The sequence below is a fragment of the Anolis carolinensis genome, chromosome 3 (assembly GCF_035594765.1).
Source record: "Anolis carolinensis isolate JA03-04 chromosome 3, rAnoCar3.1.pri, whole genome shotgun sequence".
Lineage (NCBI taxonomy): Eukaryota > Metazoa > Chordata > Lepidosauria > Squamata > Dactyloidae > Anolis > Anolis carolinensis.
Window position 1 is genome coordinate 220,508,460 of NC_085843.1, and position 15,532 is coordinate 220,523,991.

A 15,532-nucleotide genomic window follows, 5' to 3' on the forward strand; every position below is an offset into this window, starting at 1 on the left:
CCTCTTTTCAAACCACAGCTGAAATTGTTATTTAAGAGTCACTAAACCCACACCAACTATTTGTATTTCCTCCTTAAAGAAAATAATACAAGCAAATATTTCTGTGTACTTAAAATCGTTCTTTTTCATAGTGTGTGTGTGTGTGTGTGTGTGTGTATGGTGTATGAGTGAGTGAGAAAGAAAGAATATGTGTCATGTAAAATGATACTGCCAGCTATATTTAGGGTTTGAAGATCTGCTACGTGGATTAATGTACACAACAGCTGCAGGAGCAGTTTTGCTCGAAGGGCATTACATTCTCAACCCTCACCCTTCCCTCTCTCTCTCTCTCTGTGCAAAAAAATGTTTTTGACTGTCAGTGGCAAATGTTTGGCATGCTATATTGTAGAATTAATCAGTAATGGAAAGAACGTAATGAAGCAAAATAAATAAGACATTAACAAAATTAAGCAAACTCTTAGACTGTGTAGAACAATGATTTTACACAACATTATATGCAGGAATGCCATTCTCTTCCAATACCTTTGAATAGAAATTTCTGGATTTGTAAAGCCAACGAAAAAAAGAAAGAAGAAATATAGGTCATAAGAACAAAACTTTCTAACTAGGAATACATGCTTGAATAATCCATAGTGGCTAAGGATACTTTTCTTGCCACTTTCCCTTAATGAACATTTTAAGGATAAATGTTTAAAAATATAGTTCTTAAGGCTTTAGAGAAATATTTCTCAAAGCACTTCCTAAGATTCTATTCGGAGATGCCTGTGCAACAGTTTGAGAATTATAGTTCAATTCTTTTCCATTTATAATAAATAGTATATCTTGTGGTAGAATCTACACAGAGAGATTAGTTATGCAGACTACTGTAACTTAACTGGAATTTCACCTAGTTGTCCCACATAAATCAATGATACTGTGTCAGATTAAAATGTAGCAGAAATGTTATTAAAGGGAGATTAATAATTATGACCTTTCAGAATATTCAAACAAGTATTTCAGGAATGTAATTTTGTGACTCTAAAAATGCAGATATTGATAGCAGTATTTACAGTAGATGCCGAAGTGGTTATCTATTTATGGCTACAACTTGAGCTTAATTTTTTCAAAAATCAGTGTACAACAGTCTATTTTGCTTTGGATCTGAGATTACAATAGACTACTTTTTTGAAGCCATTTGCTCCCTAGGAATTTTATTAAATCATTCTATCAAGTGTGTCAAAAGACTGATATCAGTGAAATCAACTGAACACTTGGTGATTTGTAGTTTGAAAATTGCAGCTATATTATATTGAGGGACTCAATTATTGTATTATGTAGTCTTATAAATTACATTTTGGTTTTTATTTGTTTCTAATTCATAGCAAAGTTCTCCACATCACTAGAAAAAAACATTATTTTAAATTTTAAATCTCACATTAGAAAAAATATAGCCTCAAACCATAGATCATCTTATAACCTATCCTATCACAATCCCAACCACCTCTACTGGATCATTAATATTTTTTGCTATATTAAAATTAGTTATAAAATACTTTATTAGCTCTCTGTCTCTACTAAGCAGGTGCTGGACTGAATTTTGCCATCAGGTCCAGGCAGGAAATTCTTTCACGGTGCATGGCTATAACAGAACAGACAGTAGTATAGATTAATAAAAGATAAAACATAAAATAGATTTCTTAGTTTTTAGCAGCCCCAAAACTACATCTTACTGCATATACAAGAAAGCACCACATAGAAAACATGTTAGAAGTTTTTAAAAGCTACATTGGAATATGGTATATGGCCTATATTTGGGGTCAGTTTAAAAACTGATAAAAACAAGGAATATATATATATTCAGAAGGCATTATATATTAGAACTGGGCTTGGTAGCTATTTTCCAATCCAAAGCTCAGAACTACTAGCTGAAATAATAATGCATGAGTTGTATAACATTACAGTTTAAACTGAATTCAAAGTCATAATTGTGTTAGTCTGAAATATAAGTATGCAAAAGAAATAAGTTGTAGAATAAGCTTTCATAGTATCCTTCATGCAACTGCAGAAGCTGGTTTAGAATATGAAAATATATTCTGCCAACTATTTCAGTTTCAAAGGTACTACGAAGTTTAAACTGAGACAATGCTGTTGACTTTTTCTATTCTCTTAACACTTTAAAGAAAGCATCGCTGTTCCTATTTTAAATAGAGATGCAAGGGTATAGATTGCATGTACTGTATTGTATAGTCAGATCGAGGAATTCTGCCAGTCAGTTTGTTTTTTGTGGCCACATCACTTTCCCAATGAGATGGGAAGTGAGAAATGGTAGTATATTTGTATGTGGTTGCATATAAGAGAAGGTCCTGGTAGCAAGAGCCCACTGTATTGGATAACTCTGCACAATGTCTGGTGCCTTACTTATACAAAACAGCCATCAGACACCACTTTAAAAAGTAAATTGCAATCAAACCATTGGATATAAATAATAACAGTGATGTAGATCATAGAGAGATAGCCATCATGATGTGGAGATTTGAATGTTGGATTAGGTTTAAATCCCATTTAGCCAAATTACCCCAAAAGTGGAAGTAACTGTATCAACTACTATGGCTAGTTATGCTTATTTTCTCTCCGAGGTCCCTTCTACACTGCCATATTATCCAGTTCAAAGCAGATAATCTGGGTTTTATATGGCAGTGTAGAAGGAGCCCCAGTGATATTAATGGTAGATTTGATGGAAGGTTCTTTTGGGATTATTAAGTGCATTCATTTTTTACCCCCTTAGATGTTTTTGTCTTTAGTTTATATAATCCCTTATCATTTTTCTTGATGGCGGGTACTTCTACAAACCGAAGTCCAAATATCTGGAGGCAGCAAGATTGCATTTTTAATTGTACAAACGGAATTTGTTCCAAGGCTATCAGTGAATCAGGGCTCATGCTGCTGTAGGCAACATACATGTGTGCACGTGTACACAAAGTACAGTAATGTTCTCTCTCTCACACACACACATGCATACACACAATCCAAGGGATATTAGTGTTTACTGTCCACTCCAGCCTCATTATTTCAATAGTGGGGTGAGAAAAGAGGTGGAAATGACCAAGGCCAGAGTTTCAGGCATGATTTGGCAGTCCATGTCTCTGAGACTCTGGCCTTGGTCATATCAGCAGAGACACAACCAGAGCCATCCTCTTGGCCAGGCTATAGCCCAAGAGAGGACACCCCTTGGCCAAAAACACAGCCAAAGTGATATGCCGCAGCATTAAACCAGCTCTTGAAGTGTGGAGCCTGAGCTCTTGAACACTGGAAGTGAAGACATTATAGAATTGTTCCAGTACTCATTATTTTAGCCTGATGCTGGTGACTAAAGGTTTTCTACATCTAATTTGTCACCTGGTAGCACATCCACGATACCTGCTGGTCATATCTCTGCAGTACACATTAGAATAAGTTATGGTATCTGATGTGGAGAACTGGTATTCCTTGTCCTGAAAGGACCAGCCCACAACTGTGTACATTGTCCATTATTGTTTCTTCCCTTATAGAAATGCAGTGCAGACTGGTAGTCCATAGTTCCTAGTCTGCCTCAAGTCTATGGACTACCACTTTGAGTAGTACTGTGCTAGAGAAGCATCATTAATATTCTTTTTAAGCTGGACTATCTCCTCTTTTAAGACAATGGATGATTTGAAAATTACATCAAAAGGGTAACATTAAATTATTTTGTTTTTGAGTCTTGCAGATCAACATGTAGCCCAAAGCTTGACCTGGGAGCTATTTTCAGCAAAGATTGAAGGAATTATAAACCTTGTAAAAGGCAGGATTAGAACAATCTTGGGAAACCAGACAACTTTTTAAAAGAAAATACATGTTTAGTATCATGTTAGTAGAGTGAAAGAAAATCAAATGTGCACTTTTAGCAAAGGATCCATGTCCTGGTAGTTACTTTTTGTAAAAGGATCCAGGGAATTGTAATTGATCACAAATTATAAATATGAGCCAGCTATGTTTTGATCTCTGGTGGGGATACTATTTTTGGAATGCATGGCAGAAATATCACAAGCAGGATGGGATACCCTCTATCCAGCACAAATAACTGCTTAGGTTGGATTTTGCATTGCTCATCCATTGCCAAGAAAAAACCACGTATTTGTTGAACAACTCCTCTGAAATTTATTTGAAAACCTGCAGAATTTGACAATTTTCATTGCAACTCTCATTAGGTCAGTTCCATTCTCCCTAACCAGTCTGGCAAGTTGGAAGAGAAACAATAACAAAGCATGTCTGGCTATGTTTTTCCACTGCTGTGCTATATCTGACAGCTTTTGCCTCAGTTTTAACCTGAATCATGCCTATAAAAAATGTGGCTCCTCCCCCAAGGGAAATGGACAGAATTCCAGCTGCCATTGCTGGCTTAGAACTAAACTAAAACAGTCTGTGGTGTGTGTGCCAGATACATTGCAGGCTAGAACACATACCAGAGGTGTGTGTGTTGTACGTGATATGATACATTCTCACAAGTTGTGCATTGATGGATTAAGTATACTTCAAATTATTTCCTCTGCCATCGCCTCAATGAACTTGAATCCAGAATGAGACTAGTTAAGAACATGAGAAGAGCTTGCTAGATATGGCCACAAAGCCATCTAATTTTGTGACGTGTTCCTGCAGTGGTCAAACAGATACACCCTCTCTGTCCACTTTCCTTAGAGACTGGTACATATAGACTTATTGCTTCTGGTGCTGGAGGATGTATATATCCATCCTGACAAGTAGCTGCCACAGTTTGTCTTGTTCCCCTTTAAAGCTATTGATCTTGTTTCTGTAAATTCCATAGTTTAATTATGCAGTGTGTAAACCCTTCACCCCATCCCCTTCTCCCACTGCGATCACTTGCACACCATACAGGAATAGTATTACCAAGAGTTAGTTAATAATGCTCTTAGAGCATTCTAGCAGCAGCTAGAATAGTTATTGGTTTGTGCGTTGAACTACAATTCTGGAGACCAGAGTTCAAACTCACTGTATAGTAGTATGAAAAAGTAAATTCCATTAAATTCAGTCAGGAAAATTTCTGAGTAGCTATGCTAAAGGTTGCACAGTTAATTGTCTGTTGACTAAATTTGGCTTTTCCCACGTTTTTTTTTTTTTTCTGAAACAAACCTGACAATTTCCCCCCTTTCGCAACAAAGCAAAGTAGGCTAAATATTTCTCAATATATTGTTTGTCTGCTAGCCAAATGTTTATAGGGAAAAATAATTATGTCTCCACTCCAACTGAGAATAATAAGTACAAGTTTGCTATGCTATGACCCTAAATGATCCACATTAAAAATAGTTTCACACTAAGAGCCAAACATTAGACACATATATAGTGTCTGTGCCTATGGAAAGTGCATTGTGAGAAACCATCCCAGTCTCCTAATCTCCTTTAGATAGAAAAGTATCTTGGATTCCTAAAGCTTAAATATCACAACTCATAATCCCTTCTCATCTTAATCCTCATTTGTTAAGTGTGACCAGACAGGGTTACTGTTGTTCTTGTAACTGATGCTACTCAGTATCTTAGGTGCTGTTGTATTTGTCTGGCTAGTCCAGTTTACATTTTATGAAGTTATGCAATATATTTAGTGGGATGGCAGCCTTTGATCCGCAAAATAGGTAAACTAATCTTTTAAGCCTTTCGTCATTTAATAAAAAGAGCTGATTTTAATCAGCAAATTTAAGTTGGTACGGTAAAAGAAAGTAAGTAGAGTTGTACATTTTGAGAATGTGTTACTGTAACATGAAATGAAAAAATATACTGTTATTTTATTTGTTAAATTGTATCAGCATACAGACCCTACAATATTTCAAAATGATTATTCCATAGAACATTAACAAGTAAATTAATTTAGATAGCAAGTGTAGTCTGAGTGCTGGACTAGGACTATGGAAACCTGCTTGGCCACCCACTGGGTAACCTTGGGTAACTCACATTCTTTTGGCCTCAGAGGAAGCCAATTAGAAATCTCCTCTGAACAAATTTTTACCAAGAACACCCTGTGATAAGTTTGGTTGCCTTAAGATGGAAATTACTTGAAGGCCACAACAACAAATGCATTTAAATCTTGTTAAATAATTTATCTGTTGAAATGATGGTTCAGTTCAGTATTATTTAATTGCTTGAGAAGCTTTATATTTTTCCATTAATAATACTTTGTATAAAAATAGTGTTTTGATTAAACCAGGAAACATCCTTGAAACAATGTGGTATAGAGATTAGAACTGGAATGGGAATTGCGCAGTCCTCCAGATGCTTAATTGCAACTAAAAAGCATGAGCCAGTAATGAGAAATGATAGGGTTTGCAGTTCAACAGCATCCAGAGTGCTGCACAATTCCTACACCTGAGTCTGAGGAGGTAAGTTTGAAGAGGCTGAAGTTCAGTTCAGTCAACCATGGAGGTGGTGAGTTTGGGCTAGTCTTCTCTTAGCCTCAATACCTTACATGACAATTGTGATGATAAAGTGAGGCAACAAGAACTTCAGACCTCTTTTGAGAAAGGTGAGATATAACTGAATGCCAAATGAATAGTGTGTCATAGCATTACCCCAGAAGGTGGCTAGATTTTTTTAAAAATCTGTGAACTATCCAACTAGTCAGCCATGTCCTATTGAACTTAAATCTTCCTGAGTTGAGCCAGATGTAGGACTATGCAATGAAGCCCTAATGTGATAGCATACATATCACATGCCTCATATCTCATGGACACCTACATGAGAGGGCTCACTCTCAATAGCTACTTTGAGTATAGAGTTATGTACATGGAGGACTCTTTTCTGAAAGGTACCTATTGCTGGGCACTGGCAGAAGAAGAATATAAAATACACATTATTGGAAATGGAGCTATGTGAATCCCAATGCGCAAATTTTCCTATACTGTTTGTTGAATACCTGAATGGGGCTTCCAGCACATGCTTAACAATCACCTGCTGAAACAAATGAGAGTGCAATGTGTCTTGGCTCAGTCCCAATATCTTTGTTTTAATTTTAACTAATCTTTGACCAGTTGTGCTTGCTGTTGCATAAGCATAATATTAGTCACTTGCGGCTGCAGCTTTGTAGTACATTCCACTCCCCAAATTCTTGTTGCTTTCATCCAAATGACCTGGCACATGATGTCAAATCTCAAGTATGTCAGGCGAGTTATCTTTGCTAAGATGTGGATGTTCCTGATGGGACAGGACTCGAGTTCTGATGCACACTCAGTAAGGCAGCTATGTATGTGACTCATATCTAAAGCTGTCCAACCAAAAGATATGACAGCAACAAAATTACATATTCACAGATAATAGAGTTGTCTCAGCTTTTTCAATTACTGTATATCTCTAGATTTCAAAGAGCTTGAAAAAATTCCAAACTGACTCAGAGATCCTGAGTATTGTAATCCAAAATGTAATATTTTCAGTTCTCACCTTTCACATAGGTACGAATAATGTCTGTTTCTCTCAATGTTGTTGAATTGCATCTTCCATCACACCTCATAACTGGCTATGCTGAGAAGGGCTGATGGGAATTTAAGTCCACCAAATCAGAGGGCATTCTACCCCCTAGCATATAGTTATTAGTTTTAAAAAAAACAAAACAAAATGTGAGGTTAAATCAAATTTTAATTCCAACTAGAACATGAAATTACTAGGATTTGTTAGTTCATACTTGTAAAAACTAGGATTAAAGTTGGATTTAGACCAGTTTTCTATTAGTTTTCATATAGAAAGAAATCTGTTTAGTTTACTGCTAAAAAAACCTTACTAAAACAATAAAAACTTGAAATATTTCATCAAAAACAATTTTTGAAAACAGGCATAGACAATATAAATAATCTGCAAAATAACCTGGGAAGTGTCTCGATGAATAAGTAAATCTTTTTAAAAATAATATATTTATCCAAGACAAAGACAAAATAAAACATACAGACAGACATTTTGGATATATAACACACAACCACATAATACACACAACTAAACTGCTGTTACAAGTTACCTTGCTTTTTTCAGTGTATTTAATTCTGAATCTCTTGATTTAACTTGAGAGAGACTCCCTCCAGTCTCTCCCATCTAAATGGGATAGCTATCACATTTAGCTTTTGTGTCAGGAAGGTATAATTGCTCCTCTTCTTAAAAATGGTAGGAGGTATATTCTTAAACAAAATCAGATGCTGACTGTCAGACATCAACTTGTTCAGGTGAAGTTGCTGTAGAGCCAAATCGTGTCTCTGGGATCTAACAACTATTATGTCTCTGGGGAAATTTCTCTGTTTAGCCACATAAGAATCCTGTCTGCAAATCCTATCAATCTTCCAAATAAAATATTTAACCAGAACTTCCAAAACATCTGTACGTGCTTCAATCGTTTTAGCATGGATATTTTCATCCTGACAGTCCAGAAAACCACAAATTATCATGGTGACAGTAAAAAAGCCTTTCAGACATTTCTAGTCTAGAAACCATGGAATCATATAAGTATACAGCTGGGAGAAACCACAAGGACCATCCAGCCCATTTTGCTGCCACACAAGAATCAAAGCACCCCCACCATGTAGCCATCCAGCCTCTGTTTAAAAACTTCCAAAGATCAAAGTCCTGTCAGGAGCTCCGCTTAAATAGTTATGGAATGGCCAGCTGTTGGATCCTTGTGGAATTTTCTCTTCTTCCTTCTAGTCCTGTCAATAGCAATAGAGTGATATATTTTAAAGTTGAGGTTCTCGTGATTATGACCATCTCTATTCTCAAGCCCTTAAGGAGAGTTCAAAAATGCAGGCAACTGTTGATTCATATCAACAAACCAATTCCAGAACATTTCATCTCCATCAAGGGCAGATATTTCATGAAAGCTTTTAAAAAGTTTTAATTGCTTATCCAGGACCAAAACAGCTCAAAATAAAGAGAGAGACAGAGAGAAACAGAGAACTAATATACAGTGGGTGCGAACAGCCCTCTACTATTATGAGGACCTGCAGTTAAACAGAATTGGAATAAGAGAGCTGGAAGGGTGGTAGATAATATTTTTGTTCCCCTGCTAACTAAAACATAATAGCCCTTTGTCGCTGTGTGTCTTCCTTCCATTATGCCACTGACTGTCATGTTTCACCATCATTGTACTGTATGGTTAAAAAGTTTGTTTACTGTTTTAGCTATTGAGGAGTAAGTGGCATTCAAAATGAAACAAACGGATGATCCATGCTTTAATTTACATCACTGGTTGACTACATTTATAAACATGTAAATAAGAAAATGTATAGAGCTGTATGAGTTGTTGGAGCATCTACACTCCTCAAAATTGAAACAGACTCCTCCCCCCCCCCCCCCCCCAAAGAACAACCATAGTTTAGTGGCAGGAAATTCTTGATTTGGAAGGGGAAGGGCAATAGCATAGTAGTAATGCTTTGCATGCAAAAAGTTAAGGGTCACTGTCCAGCAATACTAATTAAAAGGAACTTAGCCTGCAGGGCTGGGAATGACCTTTGCCTGATGCCCTGACAGCTGCTACACTATGTGTCAACAGGACTTGGACTAGAAAGATGAATCAGTATAAGACCGTTCATGGCACCAACTTTGTTATGGCACTTGTGAGCAGGCAGTTTATAATCTCTTAACGCTCTCAGATCCCAGACCACTGTTTGTGGGGATTATAACTGACTTCCAAAAATGAAATAACAAATAGATGGATGGATGGATGGATGGATGGATAAATACACAGAGAGAGTATTAGATTATAAAACAATATATATTGTTTCTATTATGTATTGTAGAGAAACAGCATGGTGTTCTGGGTTGAGCACTGAACTACTACTCTGAAAACTAGTGTTCTATTCTATACTCAGCCATGGATACCTACTAGGTTACCTTAGATTAATCATATAATCATAGCCCCAGAAAACCCTATGATAGGGTTGCCATAAATTGGAAACAACTTGAAGGCACACAACAATTATTATTATTATTATTATTATTATTATTATTATTATTATTATTATTATTCTACTACTACTACTACTACTACTACTAAATTCTTGTTTTACATGACATTTTTCCTCCTGTCAGGTACTGTATATGGTCCCTACCCTCTTCTTTCCACTTTATTCTATAATAACCCTTGAGCTATGTAAGGCTGAGAGAAAGTGAGCAGCTCAAAACCACACACAAAGTCCTATGGCTTTGTGGGGATTGATACTTGCATCTCTCAAGTCCCCAATCTAGTCCCACATTTAACCACACACACACACACACCAGTTGATACCAAATAGGGTCAAAGTCCTGATATTAAAAGAAGCCATTTGTCTGAGTAGAATATCCCTGTTTTCTTTTTAATTCAGTACCAGCAACAGACTTACTATTGATGAGTCTATGGTCCTATTTGTACCCTCTGTTAACAGCATGCAAGACAATACTTCAGAACCTTCCACTTCCATAACTCAACTGCTGAGAGAGAGCTATCTAGCTGAAAACAGCCATCAAGGGAATAGCGAAAGGAGTAGATCAGAACCATCTCCACATTCTTTCCATTGTGGCGATACCTCTGGGACTTCTGATGAGGTGCCTGGACAAGATGACCTTCCCGATCTTTCTGCTTTTTTGAGCCAAGAAGAGTTGGATCAAAGTGTGAACCTGGCAAGACAGGCCATCTCTCAAGATCCCCTTGAAAGCAAGCCAGATGAACAGGTTCATGTGTTTTATCCCTCTGAGTTGAAAAACTCTGGAAATACAGTTTCTAAAAAACCACAATTCCAGCCTTCATCTTCACCGACTTTGGACAGCAGTCAAAAGAAGCAGACATCCAGTTCAGAGGCTGAGTCCAAAAAGGAATTCCTGAACAAGGCTGCTGATTTTATTGAGGAGCTGTCTTCACTTTTCAAAGCACACAATTCCAAAAGAATCAGACCCAGGACATGCAAAAACTACAAAAGCAAACTTGAATCTAAAAATAAGGCTGCCCAAGAGAGCAGTTGTGCTTTTTCAAATCTGTCAGAAAACAGAGAAAGGCCTTGTGCTCCAGTAACTCAAGATTTAGATAAAACTGAGCACACACTTGAACAACCAGATAAACTTCTTCAGGCAGACTTGGAAGCTGTAACTACATTAGAAATTTCAGGTTTAACTACAGAATCACCTGCAGCATCTTTTAATTCAGACGAGCCTTTAGGCCAGCCACCACATTTTACTCAAAAACTGAAGAGCAGGGAGGTCCTTGAAGGAACCAAAGTGCAGTTGGATTGCATTGTGGTAGGAATTCCAACACCTGAAATCAGGTAAACATGTTATTTTATTTCTGAAATTGTAAATGTACTCAAGAATAGATGATTATAGTCAAATAATCTCAGAGGTGTTCTCAGATTTTACCCTGGAAGCCAGATGCTTCCAATTTATTATCCTTCTTCTTTCTGTGACCTTGGAAAAGTGTGTTAGGACAGTGTGTCATGAGTCTTGTAGCACATGTTTGAAGCTCCTTAGCCATGAAGAGAAGCACTCACCATTGCACAATGTTGATCCAAATTTACTCCAAACCAATTATAAACTAATGCCTAAGCAGTGTTTTTCAATAAACATGAGATACTCATTTTTAGACGACTGAAAGCACTTTGAATTGGTGTTCAAAGTGTTTTCAGATGGTGCAATAATCTAAAAGTGTTTGTACAGTGAGTTTGGGACAGTAATGTGATTCTGGGTATGTTGTGGATATCACTCTGAACTGCTTTGCTTCCACATCCCCAAATTGCTTGCCATTCCATGTCTTACGGTCAGCCCAAGAAAACCTCTGGTTGCAATGCCATAATTTCCCTCTTTTACCCGACTAACTTAATTTTTTAAAAGACCAAGTAAATGTGCAGCTTCACAGATAATTCCAGGCACTGATCAGGATTTCCCTTCTTAATTCAGTGTTTCCTTTTTGTTTGAAAGTCTGTCTTGCAAAACTCTCAGCTCATGCATTCTTGTGCATTGCTAAACAAGCTTTACCAATCAAAAGTAGACTTCCTTGAGAAATCCACAAAATAAAAAAGGTTGTGAATTGCAAAACTATATTTTATTAATATTTTACGTGATTGTAGGGCAGTGCTTGTGAACTTGGAAAGCCCTAGTTTCAAGAGATTTTGGACTCTTGCGGTTGCGCAGTTCTTTTGAAGAAAACATGAAAAGCGGAACATGGACAAAGAGACCCAATGCATGCGTTGGGTGGAGGTAAATCCCACCAGTGGCAGTAAACTAAACACATTCTAAGCTTTTTTAAAGGGCTCCTTGAATGAATTTGTGCGAGAAGAACAGTGGTTATTCAGACACACTCCAGTCTCAAGTAAGACAGTTTGCAATGCTAGAAGCCGTTTTTAGAGGCTTGTGCAATAAGGTCCAGATTAGTTATGAGATAAATCCTTGTTCCAGGTTTGAGATGGTCCTTGACTGATTATAATTGTGCTGATTTTATCTATGTTGTGTGTGTCTGTGTGCCATCAAGTTACTTGTCAACTTGTGCTAATTTCCTCTGCTTTTCTTCGCCAAGGATTACATAGAGGTGGTTTTGCTAGTTCCTTGCTCTGAAATATAGCCTACCAACCTGATATTCATTCTTTCTTTGGAGGCTTTTAAGCAGAGACTGGATGGCCATCTGTTGGGGGTGCTTTGAATGTGATTTTCCTGCACAGGTTGGACTGGATGGCCCATGAGATCTCTTCCAATTCGATGATTCTATCATTCTAGGATCTGATGATTCAGAGTATTTAGTTCTTCTCATTATCCATTCACGTAGCCTCTCTGTTTGGTCCTAATATGCTAGAGCATCAGTTTTCAAACTGTGCTCCACAGAGCTCAGAGGGCTCCATAGGGCAAATTGAGGGGTTCCGTGCTTCCTGCCTCCTCCCTCCCCCTTCCTCCCCTCCAAGCGTGCCTGCCTGGAAGTCCCTGCTGCCAAAAGCACCCCCTTGCCATGTGTAAGAGGCAGACAGAGAGAAAGAGAGAGAGAGAGAGAGAGAGAGAGAGAGAGAGAGAGAGATAGGCAGACAGAAAGAAGGAAGGAAAGGATGGAAGGCAAGCAGGCAGGCAGGAGATAGTCAGAAAGATAGCCAACAAGCTTGGTAGCATATGGAGGTTGAACTGCCTTACCGCTATTTCACCTCATGGAGCCCTTTTTGAAGGAAAAGTTTCTCATGGAGCCCCAAAATGTTCATATATTATATTATATTATGTATATATATCAGGCAAAAGTTTGGACACAGAGGCCATGGTGGAAAAGGTTTGAGAACCCCTGCATTAGAGGATAAGATTAAGTTAAAGGCAGTGTAGTTGAATGAAGGCTGACCAAATTAAAGCAACAAGATATTTTATGTGTAGCAGATGGTATTACATCATCAACAGTTACAGCCTCTCTTTGCCCTCTGAATTTGGCTTCAATCCTCAGAATAGCTGAGAGAAGAGCAGGGGGCAGATTTTCTTCCAATTTTTTTTCTATTGTAATGCTTGTTCTGGAAAGGATGGTTGACAAAAGATCTTTTTCTGTTGATATGAAAACTATTCAGTCATATTTGTTGATATGGACTGGCGCAGCAGCTTCCATTTCTAGTTCCTCTTTAAGGATACACCTGCCACGGTGACTGACTTTCATTACCACTGATTGTGGGTGCTTCCAGTCAAGGCATTTCTTCTGCAGGTGACCTGCCTCATTAAAAAAATTCCAGAGTTCAAACATCATAGCTTTTCATTTATTACCAACACTGTTTTATTTTCCCACAATTTTTTCAGTCTTTTTTGGTAGTAAACTGGTTAAGAAGGAAAAGACATGCCATTTGATTGGTAGCACTAGAACTATATGTATCTGTCACAAAAATCAACATAGCATATAAATACACTTGTCAAAGTTTATCAGATTTCATGCTTTCACTTCAAGATATCATGTGAAAAAGTTCCCTTAAGCCCTATTCATCCTATGAATGGAAATTATTCAGTTTAGGATCTTTTCTTAGTTCACAGTAACTAGCCCTCAGCTAGGTACATGAATGATGTTTCACCGAAGCAATTTTCCACATAAGAATCATTTGCAGAAGGCTTTCCATGAATGCTGTGTATGCTGTGTATGACATCAGAGCTGGCCCAATGGGATAGAATACAGCATGAATGTGTAACCTAGTAAGGCCAGTCTTAGGGATTTATGTATTTCCTCCATTGGTCATAAGTGACCCATATTTGTCATCTCTGCTGAGAGGTGCCTGCATTTTTTCCTATCAACTTAGCTCACCTCTCTTAGATTCATGTTACTGTGGCTTGGCATTCACAGCTATTCTGCTATCCCTGTCAAGGGAGTTTGAAGCTCTATAAACAGGCTGTATGTCATACACTTTCTATGAGAACACTCTCTGATACAGGCATGTTAATACAATAAATACATTCTAATCTTGTTTGTTTAAGAATCCAGGTTTTCAACTATAGTCTGACAGTCCATAGGAAAACACCACAGAATCTATAAGATACACCTCCTCCTCTAAAACTGGAGCCAGATTTTCAACCTGAAAAGAAAGAGATATGTTTTTGAATTCCCTCTCTACACATAGAAAAGATCTTTCTTCTCTTGTGGAGACTGGTGACTCCCATTTCAGTAGGTAATAAATCTGCACTGAGCTCTGGTTCCAACTTTGAAGGAGCTATCCATGGTGCTGAACCTATTTGGGAAATGATGGGATTTAGTACAATGGATAACAGCACCCAAAGGTATGCAGATCATCCCCAGCCTTCCAAGATGATGGAAGGATTTGTTGGCAAGATGGGGATGGTAGGTTATTCTTCTTATTGTCCCACCATTGCAGAGTACTGTCCCTGCTCCCTAATGGCTGACTTCAAGATGTCTACTGTATTTATTCACCTTAAGAGTAAATTCTTAACTTTAGTCATGATGAATGAAACATTTTCCCAATAAATAAAACATTTCAATGTGTATTAAAGTAACATCACAGCTCTTTGATGATGTTTTCCTTTCCCTTTCCCTCAAAGCTAATATCTAATCACAGAATAACAATGGAGTTTGCTTGAACTACCCCACCTAACACCCCAGATGGATTGGTAGAGTTCTTACTCTATTTTCCTGATTCCAATGTCACTTCATCTGTTCAGGAAGAAGAATATCAACGTGAAGTCAGCAATTAAACTTGCCATTTGCGATGCCCTAAGACACAGTCAAAACAATGTATAGGAGCAATGCCATTTCAAGAGCAAACAATATTGATACTTCAGCTAAACCAAGTATCTTAAAGACTGTAAACTCCTGTAAAAATTGCATCCCTCTAATCTACTGTTAGGGACATAGGAAAGTGGGAAAATTTGAATAAAAACACTCTTTTTTAACCTGAGAGACCATCTTTCTAGGAATCTCTAAGTCCTCTAGTGCAACTCTGTGTTCAACTTCTTGTGGAAGTGGACCTTATAGTTGTACTGGAGGACCTACAAATGTTTTCTCTATAGAAATCTTTAGGTCTTCCAGGGTAGAAGTTAACCATAGTTAATCTGGAAGACCTAAAAATCCTGGAAAGAATAA

At 37.5% G+C, this 15,532-nt stretch overlaps 1 protein-coding gene across 4 annotated transcripts in view; it reads left to right on the forward strand.

Annotated features, from left to right (window-relative positions):
* mypn (myopalladin) overlaps positions 1-15,532 on the forward strand; it is a 97,196-nt gene that overhangs the window by 26,537 nt on the left and 55,127 nt on the right. For 3 of the 4 annotated variants that reach the window (XM_008115176.3, XM_008115177.3, XM_003223692.4), the window contains one exon: positions 10,398-11,270. In XM_008115176.3, coding sequence (XP_008113383.1) covers positions 10,399-11,270 — 872 coding nt within the window. In that variant the 5' untranslated portion in view covers position 10,398. Of the gene's footprint in view, positions 1-10,397; positions 11,271-12,116; positions 12,199-15,532 lie in introns of those variants that run through there. The other variant, XM_008115178.3, reaches the window with a different exon arrangement.